Below are 15,153 nucleotides of genomic sequence, written 5' to 3' on the forward strand. Positions count from 1 at the left end.
ATTTTAACAGATAATCACAAATTAAGTCGAAAACCCTTTACAACTTTCAAGGATTTTAAATATAACAATTTTTTGCTGCATGCCGCCTTAGAATTCCCAACATGTTTAAGCTAAGAACGAGTGGCAAGGCTTTTGTAAGCCTGGAGTTTAGAGTAAAATGAAGAAGTTTAGAGCAAATGGAAGATATGCCAGATATAGCTCTAAACACTTTTTGAGCACAAAAAATTTACTTGATCCAAACAGTATAATAACTTTAATTTAATGTTTCTATATAGTATAGTATTCAATTTGTCTAGAGTATCTGCGCGTTGTTCCTATTATTAATATGCCTGTGTTTGGCTTTTTTCCTTTTGCCAAACGTAATAAACAAGCGAATATAATTTATTTTTATCTGTTTGCGAGCGTATTTTTTTTCCGCGTTTCTGATATTTTTTTTTCGCATTTTTATTTTTGCCATTTCTTGGCAACGTTTTTAACATTATGAACTTTTGCACTTTGCAAATAGACAAAAGGTGTTGCCGTTTTTGGGGTGGGGCCCTTACGAGCAGGTGTTTGTGTGTTTCTTTCTCTGTTTTTTTTTTTCTTTTTCTTTTTCATATTCAAATGCCAGCACGCAGCTCATTAAACATTTATAAATGTCAAATGTGAAAGCCGAATCATATTATTTATTAATTTTCTTTCTCTTTCTTGCTTACAGGTGCGTATCCTGATGATGGTCTTTGCCTGCCTCAAGTCCTGGATTATTGAGGCAGCCATACAAATTGTATAAGCTGTATAGATACATATATATAGACCTCTAAGCTGTAAGTCAATATATGTCACTAAGTCACAGTCGCAAAGTGCGTGAAATTAGTCAAGCCACCCCACACACACACACACACACAAATACACACACAGTGTCCCACAAAAAGCTGCAGACGCGCTAATCAAGTTGACCTTTGCGACAAGTTTTTTTTTTCTCAATATTTTTTGTATATGGTTATTTCTCGCTGCTGACTTTTCAAATTAGACAAACGATGAGCAAATCAAATAAAATAAAGTCCAAAATGTTTGCATTAGAAATATATATACTATATATCACACGCAAATAAGATGAACGTACATCCACAGATATCACAGTCCGTCATATATAATACTATAATATATTATCTTTATGGGAAAACAACATAGCTGTAGCTGCTGAATATACCAAATGAACGACTTTTAAATGCTCTAAGCACGTGCTAAACTTATTTTGAAACATATTTGACCAAATATGAGGGAATTAAAATTAAATTTCAAGTTGTTTCTAACTTATATAGCTATTATTTATTGATATAATCTACGGATATGCAAAGTAAAAGGGATTTCCAACTTATAAGCGCTTCAAATGAAGCCCATCTAGAAAATCTAGGCAAACATTTTATACAGCTCCCTCATAATACCAACTATGAAAGAGTTCGAAACCGCAAGCCTCTCAGTCACAAAAGCTAGCCACAAATCCAACTTAGATGCCTGTAAAATCCCCTTTAAAAGCGGCTCGGGCTCACAACTCGAGAAATATGTAAGCTATTAAGCTGATATTTGGGATGTAAACTTCTGTGAAAGCAAACTCAGTTTTTATTTTAAAAATTGTACGAATTAAGTTGAAGTAGCTTAGTTTCCATGGGCACAGTTAGGATTTCTATGTCTAAATTATAATAAACAGCATAAGTTCCTTAAACGAGCTATTAATGCTCGCTTAAATTAAGAATTTCTACAAAAAGACGCGCAGATTTGTCGGCAATTGTAAAAAACACCCTTGACAGAGGGTAACAACAGCTGACAATAGAGCACGAGCGTGCAACGCGTCGTATGCGCAATATTGCAATGAACACTCGCTCGCTCGCTCGCTCTCGCTCTCTCTCTCTCTCAATCTCCCTCTCTCGCTCTGTCTCGCTCACACTAACTGGCTCAATTGCTTTCAATTGAGCTCAATTCATTGACTTTTATTGCACTTGCCGCTGTGCGATCAGCTGTTGTCGTTTAAGTGAACATTTTGGGCACAGTGCGCGGCATAAGTTGATGGCCAGCTTTAAGCGTTAATCGTCAAAGTGTCAAAAACTGTGACCCAGTTAAATCCAAAAGATCGATCGATCCAACAAGCGGCTGGATCGTTATATCGATACGCAAAAAACTGGTTATAATGAGGAAATCAAATACAAGCTGAAAAGTCAACATTAACGACAGCGACGACGACGACGACGTCGACGCCCCTGTCATAAAACTTGAGCAAACAGATTTTTTTTTCGATTTTTTCGATTTTTTGTGGCTTTTTGTTATACTCTCAAAGAGGCCATTACCATTTTGTCACGAATTGTGTGAGCTATATAGAAACTCGTGATGAATTTGGAGTGTACAGACAATCTATTACTGGTCTCAATTGTAAAACTATTGTCAGGAAAATCTGGGCTTAGCTACATCTATTTGTTGCGGGAGGTATATATGTCGGAATCGGCGGGAAAAAAGTTATATCACCTCTCTTCTTCACCAAACTTTGCATTTAATATTTGTACTTTGTACCCTGCATATAAGCAACAGATTTTCAATATCGGTCTTCTATATCATACAGCTGTCATAGGACTCATCCGTCGAAAACTAAGTAATTTTATGCAAAATAAGTTCTTTTTTGAAGATTTCTTGACCAAAGTTGGCATTTATTATTTTCACTATGTTCCTAACATTTATGTCAAATCCCATCAACATCGGACCATATCATATAGCTCTCATGAGACGATCTTTCCTTTTCCTTTTTTGTTTTTCAAGATATCTATAATCTGTATCTATATATCTATATCTATACGTAAACCGGCATTTATTCGTTTCCCTATGCTCCCTAGACATAAGCTAAATTTGATCAACATCTGATCATCATCTGATATTATATAGCTCTATAGGAGAGATCGGTCAAGAACTGAGTTCTTGTTTGAACAACTTTTTTGTTTTTGAAGATAGCTTGACTAAACTCGACATTTATTAGTTTCCGTATCCCAAATCTAATTGGCATCAACCCATAATATATCAAAGCTTATTTTCTTGTATGAATAACTTTTTATTTTTTAAGATATCTATATATATATCTATTATTAGTTTATCCATGTTTCCTAAACTTAAGCTAAATTTGATCGACATCGAATCACTATATTATATAACTCTATACGAGAGATCGGTCGAGAACTGAGTTCTTGTATGAACAACTTTTTTGTTTATCAAGTTGTCTCGAACAAACTTGGCGCTTACCAAGCTTTACTAAGATCCTCACGCGTAAAGCAAATCATATCAATATCGGACTTCTCTATCATATTATATGATATATTATATTATACTATATAATTCATATATGAAGAATTGATCGAAAGATGAGTTTTTTTTAAGAGAAACATTTTTGTACAACATGCTCTTAAAATTAAGTAAAGCTGTTTAGATAGTCGCAGATACGTTTTGTTAATCGGAAGACTATATCATATAGTTCCTATTGGCTTTACTTTTGTATATAAAACACTTTGAAAGAGTATTTAATTGTCGGCTTGCAGTTATGCAGGCTTTCTGGCGTTTATTTTTATTGATATTTGTGCCGGCTCTTTGTTTGCTCTGAATTAGCATAATTCAATAAATTAGCCAACGGGTTGGGAGTTAGTGCGAGCTCTTTTCAAGGTACAAAACCGTTTGGCTTATGCCTTGCCTGATTTAAGCTGCTGCTGCTGCTGCTGCCTCTGCTTCTTCTTCTTCAAATACATATGTATATATATGTATATGATATCTTTTGATTGCCTTGCCTCGGGGCAAAGCTCATAAAAAGCCGTTTGTCGTCTGGGTCAATAGACCTTTGCGATTGATTGTGGTTGTTGCTCTTGTGTTTGTTTCATTTTGTTTTCTATTAATGTGCTTTATGGCTGGCCTTTTGTTATAATTTCTAACGGAAGTTTTTCTTTTAAACAAAAAGGTCAACGAGTGACCGAAACGAAACGAAACGAAACCCAAATACCCGAAACCCAAACCGAACCGAACTACACGCTGCATTTGTTGTTTCACTCACAAATTATTGTGTGTATCTTTTGCAGGTGCTAAAAATTCCTTAAAAATGGAGCAACAAATGCACAGCAACAAGAGCCGCCACAAGCAACAACACCAACAACAGCAACAGTCGCAGCAACAGCAACAGTCGCAGCAACAGCAACAGCAACAATTGCCGCTAACAAATTGCAGACGCGCAGCAGCAACAGCAACAGCTACGACAGCAGCAATTGCGGCAGCAACTGCAACTGCAACAATATCCAAGGCCGTGCATTGAGTTGATCAACAAAAAAAAAAAAAAAAAAAAACATTTTTGTTATCGCTGTTATCTCTGTCGCTGTCTCTCTCTCGCTCTCTCTATCTATCTCTCTCTCTGGTTCTCTGTCGCAGCGACGCAGCAGAATTCAAATGAGAAAGCCGAAGAAAAAAACCTTTTACATCGTTTAAAACAAGACCAAAACAAAAAGCTAATTAAAACAACAACAACAAAAACGTGGCAAGTGTTAAACAAACATTGCAAATATCGTAACTAAAAGTGATTGCAAAAAAAGATATCGATCAAAAACAAGATAACTAAAAACACAAACTGTTTAAGCAGCAGAGAGATAGCAGAAACAGCAACTAACTAAAAACGAAATATACAAAAACGAAAAGAAAAACAAACCGAAACGAAACTGCGGCAGAATTGAAATTTGAATTGAACTTTTGTGATGTAAGTTGAGCAAAAAAAAAAAAACAAAAACAAACAAATTCTTAAGTAATTGTAGTCCATAAGCCTGGTACAGAAAACTATTATATCATATTGGGTAATACTAAAAGTCGTCTGGTAATACAAATAAATCCAATCGTTTGCGAGTCTTATTCGCAGAATAAATCCCCAAGAGAGCAAGTCACGTCAGCTGAGAAACTTTATCGAAATTCAATTCCTCGAACCCTCCCAAGAACCCAAACCTCAAGAGGCATATACGAAGGTCAACCCGTTCAGAAAACGACTTTATTAAGCCTTGTTTATATTTATTATATTTTTGATCAAATTCTATATAAATTGTTTTCCGTTTTAAACTTCAGCTAAAAATTCATTAAACATATTTTTCCAGGTTTTTTTGCTATTGATATTTTTAAAAAGCATCGTGGAATTTTAATTATTGATTATCCTCAAATTTGTAGGAATAGTATCTGCATTTTTTTTTTCTCGAAACCCCAATCAAACTTAGTTCAAATATGGTAAAAATATTTGACAAATATTAAATTGTATAAAATCTGATATTTATGTAAAATTTTGAAAGTAATATTGACGCTAAAAATAACAACTGAGATAGAAGGAAGCTTTAAGAACATTAATAAACTTTCTACAGGAACTTGAAGCACCCACCTGCAGGAAATTTAAGCAGCTTCTTATCGGAAACATCAACAGCATCTACTTTGGAGCTTTAAGTAGCTTTCTGTAAAAGCGTTAGGCTGCTTCTAGAATGAGCTTTACGCAGCTTCTATCTAAGAGCTTTAAGCAGCTTCCACTTGGGAGCTTTAAACAGCTTCTAACTAAACGCTTTACGCAGCAGCCTTCGAAAGCTTTTAGCTGCTTCTAGGCTCAGCTGGAGCTTTAAGCTGCTTCCTGCAGGCGCTTTAAGCATCTTCCTATCGGAGCTTTGAACAGCTTTAATTGGAATCTTTGAGCAACTTTTTGCAGAAGCTTCTAATCGGAGCTTTACGCAGCTTCGTGGCGGGAATTTAAGTAACTTTTTCTTATCAGAGTTCTAAATGACTTCTTTTTGGTAGTTTTAAACAACTTCTATTTGAGAGCTTTAAGCAGCAGCCTTCGAAAGCTTTTCGCTGCTTCTAGTCAGAGCTAAACACAGTTACCTGTTGGAGCTTTAAGCAGCTTCCTGCAGGAACTTTAAGCGCGTTAATGCCGGGAAATTAGGTAGCTTCTCTTCAGAGTTTTAAACAAATTCTATTTGGGAATACTAAGCAGTTTCCCGAGCAAGCTTTAAGTAATAACTTAAAGCATGGCAAGGAAATGGCCATGCTGTTGTTCCCCTGTGTCCCCTTGAGTCGCATTAATCATACGCCTCATTGGTCAGCATAGATGAGTACACCTGTGTGGGTGTGTGTGTTTGTGTACCTGTATGCCTGAACGCCGACACCTGAGCAATCTGAGCAACTGCATTCCCTGCGGCATTCGTCGTCAGGCCAATCAGTGCACATGCCCTCATCCTGTTGGCCCCAGGCCTTCTGCTGCTCCTGTTTCTATTGTTGTTGTTGTTGTTGCTGTTGTTGCTGTTCGTGCCTCGTAAGCCAATTTGCGTGTGATTCGGTTTTGCGCTTCGATTTTATTTAGTTTTTCTTCTTGTTTTTTTTTTGCCCAGCCAATTGGCAACCTAACGAAGCGCCTTCTATGTCCCATGGGTCGCTAAGCTCGAGTGCCACGCCCAGTTTATTAGCGTGGGCGCTGATGCTGCTGCTGGATGATTGCCCAATCGATGACTCTATAGCCCGAGGCGCGTTCACAGGGGGCGGGCGGCAGCATCATTAACGCGGCGCAGCGACTCGCAGACACTTGTCAACTGCTGACATTTTGCCAGAGTTGCGACAGTTGCTCAATTGATAATCAGCCCAGACAAACTCTATATGATCATACATATACATATATAGCTAGATATATGTATATATAGCTGCATTTGTGCGCCTGCTGCAGCCATTGTTCATTTAGCATTCCGATGCGTCGCCTTCATTTGGGCCACATGATTAATAACCGTCGCATTAATTAGACGCAAGAGTCTCTAAAGTTACACCCCCCCCCCCCCCTCCCCCCTACAAACAAGCTCTCCACTTTCAGCTCCTGCCACATCTGCTGCACATTTCGAGCAGTTGCAACAAAAGTTTTTCTCTTGCCTGCCTGCAGCTAGAAATGACATCAAGCCCAGCTGCTGATGGATTGTTTTCGGGGTAATTAAATAACTGAAGGAACGTGTAATTAAAGCAGCCTGTGTATCACATGGCACAGACAGCTGCATGGTGTGAGAGGGAGGATGGAGGGGGAACTTCCTTTATTACTTAGTAAATTAAACTCATTGCTAAAGTCACGTATGAGATAAATGATGCTGATAAATGGAGCGCAAATGAAGTTATTAATAAGCTCTTATTAAATATATTTCAAGTCCTTGATATATGTATATATAATAGCTAAGCTGGAGTGAAGAATGCTTAAAGTAAATACAAATTAAAATAAATAAATAACGGATTGATAATAATGAATAATAATAATAAATACATCAGTTCAGTTCAGTGTCAACACATATTGATGCATTATTTTTTTCTAATCTCCTGACAATATTGCCGCACAAATCGAGCCATAAACCTATTGAAAATATATTAACAAAAAGCTCGTTAATAAATTATTGTGTTTGCGCATTGCCTTGACGATCGAAACGGAAAGTGAGCCCAGCTTTATTTTATATATATATATACTTATATTTATTTTGTATGTGGGCTTCTTTGTAGCCACTCGAAAAGAAGAGACCAAAACCAATTGAATAAACGTTCAATTCTCTTTAAACTGCGCCCACAGTGCGCAGCTCCGACTGAAGGCAGCTGTCTAGAGTTTTTAAGCTGTAGTTAAGGTTGCAGTTGGTCGACTCGAGTGGCTGCTGGGCAGGTGCTTCTGCCCCTTCCCCCCTTCCACCCAGTCGTTGTCATTTGTTTTAGGACCAGACTTTACGCAATGCAACAGCAGCCAGCAATGCGTATGCAAATTGAAGACTAACCAAGCAGAGCCACCCTCCCCGCCCCTCCTCACGGCACCCCCTCAAGTATGGGCGCCACACAAGTGCCTATTGAGTGTGAGTTTTTTTTTTGCATATGAGGAAACTGGGCAAAGAAAAACAAACGGCCAACAAGCTAGCCAAATGAATGAGCAAGTTAAGTGAATGAATGAATAAATGAATGACTCGCGTCGGCGACGGCGACTAAAATGTGCATTTTGTGAATAATTGTGTGCAGATACATATATTTATGCGCACACAACAACAACAACAACAACGCATCTACAACAAATCAAACATTGTGTTGGTGGGCAGACAGTTGCGGGGGCGTAACCGACTGTGTCTGGAGGTAACAACAACAACGACAACAACAACAGTTGCTCTGGGTTGAGGTCCCACTGTGGTTGTTTAAGAAATATGCGCAAACATTTCGCAAGGCGGGCAAAAAGAAAAACACAGTGGGCTTATGCGGGCAAGGTGGGTGGGGGAGGGGGAGGGAAGGTAACTTATGTAATGCCTGTGCCTAATTAAAATGCTCACAAGCAGCAGCAACAACAACAACAAGTGCCAGCCGCGAGTAAGAGCTACAACAACAACAACAGCAGCAAATGTGGCTGCATTCGAAAATTGCATTAACCTAAAAATGTCAAGTGTGCACTGCGCGAAATCAGACAAAGATGCAAAATAACAACAAAATCGTATACAAATAAAAATAACACAAATATTTAAGCTTCAAAGTGAACAGACGTGTAAAACAATGCATGTCAAATTGTTGAATTAATTGTTTAATTTAATTTAATTTTTAATTGTGCTTTTTTTTGTGTAGCCATACATTTCACTTGCAAATATATTTTATAATATTTAATAATTGGAAGGCGCGACAAAATCAGCATTAAAAACAATATATATTTACAAATTTTGCAGTTTTTAAACCAAACTTAGCAAAGGGCTAATAACAAGATTTTGAGAAAAACTTGAAACAAAAGTCAAGCAGATTTAAGGCAGAGCAAAAACTATAAAAAAAACTGCATGAAAATGGTTTTAATTTGTATACCCATCGAAAATGGGTAAAAAGGTTATTATGTATTTGTGCAAATGTATGTAACAGGCAGAAGGAAGCATCTCCGACCCCATAAAGTATATATATTCTTGATCAGCATCAAAAGCCGAGTCGATATAGCCATGTCCGGCTGTCTGTCCGTCCGTCCGTCTGCCCGTTATATGAACGCAAGGATCTCCGAACCTATAAGAGCTAGAGACTTGAAATTTTCCCGCGCAGATCGAGTTTGTTTCCGATATTCGATAACATGCCCCGTTTCCAAGTAATCGATCAAAATTGATATCGAAATCATGTTTATTGAGCAATTTTAGCAAATAATATGAGCTAGAGTCACCAAACTTGACATGTAGCTTCTAGAATAGTATATATATATCAAGTATCTTTCAGTTTATACCTATCGCCTGTTGGAATAAGAGGGATCAGAGTATCCCCTAGTCGGGAGCTCCCGACTAGAACCTCTTACTTGTTTTTATAAAAGTAATGAGAGTTAGTCAGGATCACTTTTAATTGTTATTAATTTCACGCTCATAATAAAAAATAAAAGTAATAAAAACAAGAAAGATTTAATATCCTTGTAGACATTTCCCATTTGCAGATATATGAGAATTATGAAGTTCATCAAAGCTGAGTTTAATGAAAATGTCTTGACAAAGTCGAATATTTTGCCATACAAGAAACTACTTTTCGACCGATCGTTCCTATGTCAGCTAGATACACTTTTAACATTTTATGATTACAACTAATCATAATAATCGAATAAAAACAAAACAATTTTTGTTAAATAAATGTTTACATTATCTCTTAATCATCATCTTAATTTTAAATTAATTTAAATTTTTATAAATTATTTTTATTGATGGTTTTGGCGACCTTTCTTTTATTTTTATGTGTAATGCCAAATTGATGTGAAGAGCCGGGCATGTTTTACATATTAACAGATATGAAAATAGATTTCCCTTTGCCAACATTATTAAATTATGTTTTAAACTTCTGCCTTGATTTCTCTCAGTGTAGTTCGAACTGCATTGAATATTGGATTTGCCTAAATGCGACTGTCGGAATTTATAGATTGAATATTCTGCAACGCGCAAAATGTCAATTTAAATGATGCGCGGCTAATGGACAAGCGAATGGACAGCTGGCGGTGCAAAGTTGATATATCTAAATGCCAAATACTAGATACAGCTGTTTACAACATATAGACATATATGTATATACACTATATATATCGCTTTATATATGTGCAGCAGAGCATATATTTGCGCCTGCAAATTGCGCATACGCCGCATGGCACGTCCATATTTGCTTTAAACAATTGAATATAAAATAAATACAAATATGCCACATTCAATTAACTACACGAAAATGTTGTACACGAAATAAATGTTTGACGACTGCCACGCCCAATGTACATGCATAAATACATACATATATATGTATGTGGTGTGTACAATCAAAATGCAAATGGGCGGAAATTGGGTGGGAAATTGCTGCTGCTGGGGACAATTTTCATTTAGCTTGCGGCTGGTGCTGCAGTTGCTGCTGCTGCTGCCGGGAGGCACTTGCCATGTTTCTGCTGCTGTCGTAAAAATGCATTTTCATCTTTTATGTCTGCTGGGGCATTGAGTAATGGCCATAAATATACGTTCTATGGACCCAAAAATAAACACGTCCAAAATTTCACGTTATTTCCTTTTTGTTTTTGTTGGCAGCCAAGTTGCCTCTGGATAGTTGCCTCTGCCTCGGGCTGAGCTGCTTGCCACAATGTTGCGGTTACATTTGCTTGCTTTTTATGCTCAGATCTGGCTCTATCCCTTTGGTATCCACACAATCTTCAGACGTTGCACAGCCTCCTCAGTTCGATATAGTTTTCGTGGGCTTTCATATGAGTTGCATGCTGCCTGTGGCATGTTGCACGTGGCATGTGTCGCGGAGCTTATATTCCAAGTTGCACGAGTTTGAGGAACTGTTTTCACATTTGGAAAGCAATTAATCATCTGTCAGTCACATTCTTTTGCTACAATTTAACGAAATTACGGCTAAGATCTTGAAAGCCATGAGTTTGCCAAACCGAAAAAAAAAAGAATCGAGAAAACAGTTGAGAGTATTATTCACTCTCCGAAAGAAACGTAAAGAAAATTGATTCCGGCTGAATTTAAAGCTTAATCATTTTTGTTTTTAAAGTTAAATAATATAATTAACAGTCGAAAGTCTATATGATGTTCCATCAATATTATTCCTCTTTATTTATAATATGAAATCTGCTTCTAATTCTTATTAATTTCTTCTCTAAACTAAGGTTCTATCAATATTATTTGCTTTCGTTCATAATAATTCTATCAATATTATTTCTTTTTATTGTTTTCTTTAAGTTGGCGCTCCAAAAACTCAGTAATTCAAACTAATATGTAAAAAAAAAATCTTCAATTCAAACAGTTCCTCTTCCATTTCTCATATATTTGTTAATTAAAATGTGAAAAATTTCTACAAAATTAGTATAGATATTTTCCATTGATATCTAGATATTAGAGCTAATATTTATTAATAATGTATATCAATTTTAACTATATTATTGTTCACAGATAATCTTTAGCTGAATCTATAGAAATTGTTCTCTATTGAAATGATTCAAATATTGCTCTTGCTTTTAAATAAATGGGACAGCATCAATATATCTACAGGATATTCGTAATAATATTGTATGCCATTCAATTTCAATATCCTTGGCAGGATGAGCTTCGCTTTGTGTGTTATCAAATGTGTTCACTGTGGCATTTATCTAGATGCTCAACTGTGTTTATCTATGCTCATAAAGTGGATGCATATATCATGTTGAAATGCACGCTCCTTGCTCCACCTCTCTCTCTCTCTCTCTCTCGCTCGCTCTTTCTCTCTCTGTCTCACTCTGTGCACACACATAAATGTGCCTGGGCCTGGCATGGCGAATCCTTTTTTCTCAATGCATTGAAATAAATGGCAAAACGCATTAAAACTTGGGCCATAATCAATCTTCGTGTGGAATGCTTCATTGCCTTGCGGCTTGCCAAATGCGATAGGGTATGGTAGGGTGCAAGGGAGAAGGGGTTGGGGGGAGGGTAAAGTGTGCAAAAGGAATAACGATATTGCTCATTAAATTTGAGAATTGCGGAGGGAGGCAGCCGATAGGGTTGCAACTGTAAAATGTTGTCGCTAAGCAATTAAATGATGCACACGATATATCAGCAATGCATGTGTGTGTGTGTGTGTGTGTGTGTGTGTGTGTGTGTGCGTGTGTGTGTGTGTGATGATTATATAACATTTGCAGCTGCAGCATATGTATATACCGCATTGCTCTCCCCCCTTTCCTGCCTCCCTTTCAGCCAGCAGCTGGTGCGGCAGCAGCGACTGTGAATTTCCCTGGAAAATATCGAACGGAAAATCAATTCTAATTAAATTGTCAACATTTTGCGCTGTGCGAAAGCTGATTATGCACCTGTGTGTGTGTGTGTGTGTGTAATTGCATTTGCCGCCTGCCTATTTTCACTTGATTTGCGCCGAGGCAGTAAACCAAGTTACGGCCCCGTCCAGAGTTGCCATCATTTAGTTGCGAAATGCGCCAAATTGAATTCCACATTTTAAATGCGTTCAGGCAGGCCAATTGGCAAAACTTGATGAAATAAATGTTCAAATGGATAAATGGCTAAATGAATGATGCATAAATGGCTAAGTGGCAGCAAAGAGCTGACCGGGGGTCGGGAGGGGGCGTGGCTAGTGGGGCATGGATTAAGCGTGCCACGCGGCCAGGGTCGGACAATTCAGTTGGCTCTGAGCTGTAGCTGCATTTGGCATTTAGCTGGGGGGAGGGGGTAGGTGAGGGGGTGTGGTAGGGGTCGCTGATTTCAATGTGGATAATCAGTGCATGTTAAGTGGCTTGTCCTTCGTCCTGGCAACTGGACAGCTGCCTGTTTAAATATGGATCGCAAATAAATGAGCGAAGGCCTTTGTTAAAATGCACCTTTCCACCTGAATTCCACTTGAATTTCATTTTCATTGCAAACTTGCGCAGCAAAAGTTATTCAGAGATTAAATACTTTGAAAAGAAATATAGAAAAATGTCTGCAATTTGTTATTTAGTTCAAAAATGTGCGCTTTATTTTATTTAATTTTTTTTTTTTGCTTAATTAATTATATTATTTTATTAATATAATTAATAATTATTAATTATATTATTATTATTTTTCACTTAATTAAGTTGCGGAAAATGTTTGATATAAATAATTTGTATATAGTATAATTATTATATAGAAGTATATTTTAATTCCCTAATATTTTCGTTTCCCTATAGTTATTTGAATTTAAATATTCCTAATTCAAGAAAGCTGCTGCCTAAATTTAAATTTTCAAATTGAACAACTTTTCTTACAACTTTTTTCATATTTGAAGTTTGTGCAACTAAATGTTTAAATAGCTGAATTTTAGATTTTATAAAAAATTCGCATTTTATGTTTGCAAAACATGCGCCTTTTCATAATAAGGCTTTATATACGTCAGAAATAGAATAAAAATATATTTTTGAGTAAATATACATTTAAAACTAAAATTCCCATTCTTGAAAACATTTAATTGTTTTCCATTTTCAGTTTATAAAACTTCAACTGCAATTGGACTCCAAAATCCAAAGAGCATAAATAAATGTTGTATATTTTTCGATTTAATATTTGAGTGAAAAACAAAATTTGCAAATGTTCCATGAACTATATAGAAATAATTAAATTTTGCATATATATTAATTTGCCCATTAAAAATATAAGAAATACTTAAATTTTAAAAACGGAGATAAATTAATTATTATTATTCATTTCAACCTCATCAAATATCTAGAAAACTTTTGAATGGCAAACAATTGATTTTTTAATAGAACCTTTTGCAAATTTAGATTATATTTTAATCCACAATTTTCATTTTTGAAACTATTTAATTCTTATCTATATATCTAGATTTAATTACCAAAAATTCAACTGCAAATGGAGCATAGAAATCTGAACTAAAAAACACAAATAATAAATAAATGCTGTCTATTTCCGCTTTGTATTTTTGCACATATTTTTCGCATTTTTAAATGCTTCGTGAAAACTATAAAAATAATTAAATTTTAAATATATACAACAAGCTCATGAAATCTCTAGAGCGTATAACTTTTTATTTTCTCATGGCCAAAAATTGATATTTTCATAAATAAACTTCACTCAAATTGAATGAAACTGAAAACGCAGCGTTTCAATTAGCGAGGAGCTACTGTATCCAGAAAGCTGCAAAATATTTTAAGAAATTCGCCAGTCAGCTAAACTAAATAAAATTCTTATCAAGTTGAAGATTTCAATAAAAATATTTTTCTAGCATTTTATGCTTTAAAAGAAAATGCTGAAAAATGTTCCATTAAATTTGTAATGCGCACAAATATTAAGCATAATATCTATGTGAATCTATGTTTATGTATCTGTGCTTGGGAGTGGCCATTTTTGCGGTAATTTTTCTATATTTATTTTTATTGTTTTTTGTTGCTCTTGTTCTGCAGTTAATATTTACACACACACACACACAGGGACACTCGCACACCCGCTGGAATGTAGACAGTGAAAATGTTTGCCATTGTGCTCGAATCTTGTTGTCCTGTATCTCAATCTCTCGCTCTATCGCTGTGTGTGTGTGTATCTGTATTTTAAAGCCACTCCCAAGCTGCATATGAAACAAAAAAACTGTAATGCAGCAACAATAACAAGTCCAATTGTTGTTGTTGTTGTTGTTGTTGCCACGTCCGGCAGCTTCATTAGATTTTGCACATGCTGAAAAAGACAGCAGGAGCATTCGCTCCATGCTACATGGACTTCATTTTGCCGGCATTAGCTCGAAAGTTCCCCAAACAGGGAGATAGCCCAAGGGGGGGGGGGGTGTAAGGGGTGGCAGGGTGGGCTGGGTGTCGATGCTGCCGCTGCTGCGTCGACTTCTCTCGAACTGCTTTCATTTTCCATTTCCACGACCTCATTTTCAGCCGCAGCAGCAGCAGCAGCAGCTATTCCTGCTGCAAAGGCGTGACAAAGAGAACGCGCACGCACGTGTGTGTGTGTGTGTGCGTGTGTGTGTGTGTGCGTGTTACTGTTGTTTTTATGGCTGTTGTTTAGTCGCCTGCACAAATTTTTAGTAATTTTTCTTATCTATTTTTGTCTTTTTGCGCCGCTGCAATTTATGCTGCCGCTGCCACCGTCGCTGCCGCTGCTGCTGCCACCGTCGCTGCTGCTGCCCTGCGGCTGTGGGTGGCTAAAA

General features: G+C 36.7%; 1 protein-coding gene across 7 annotated transcripts in view; it reads left to right on the top strand.

Moving 5' to 3' along the window:
• spen (split ends) overlaps positions 1–15,153 on the top strand; it is an 82,596-nt gene that overhangs the window by 39,989 nt on the left and 27,454 nt on the right. Inside the window, exon 1 of one of the 7 annotated variants that reach the window (XM_064684854.1) lies at positions 4,346–4,744. The exons of the other annotated variants lie outside the window; for them this stretch is intronic. Coding sequence (XP_064540924.1) covers positions 4,743–4,744 — 2 coding nt within the window. The 5' untranslated portion in view covers positions 4,346–4,742. Of the gene's footprint in view, positions 1–4,345; positions 4,745–15,153 lie in introns of those variants that run through there. 7 annotated transcript variants of the gene reach the window in all.

Source organism: Drosophila montana, unplaced genomic scaffold, assembly GCF_035044405.1.
Source record: "Drosophila montana isolate Dmon_TW-CO22-7 unplaced genomic scaffold, ASM3504440v1 contig_2_1, whole genome shotgun sequence".
In the NCBI taxonomy this organism is placed as follows: domain Eukaryota; kingdom Metazoa; phylum Arthropoda; class Insecta; order Diptera; family Drosophilidae; genus Drosophila; species Drosophila montana.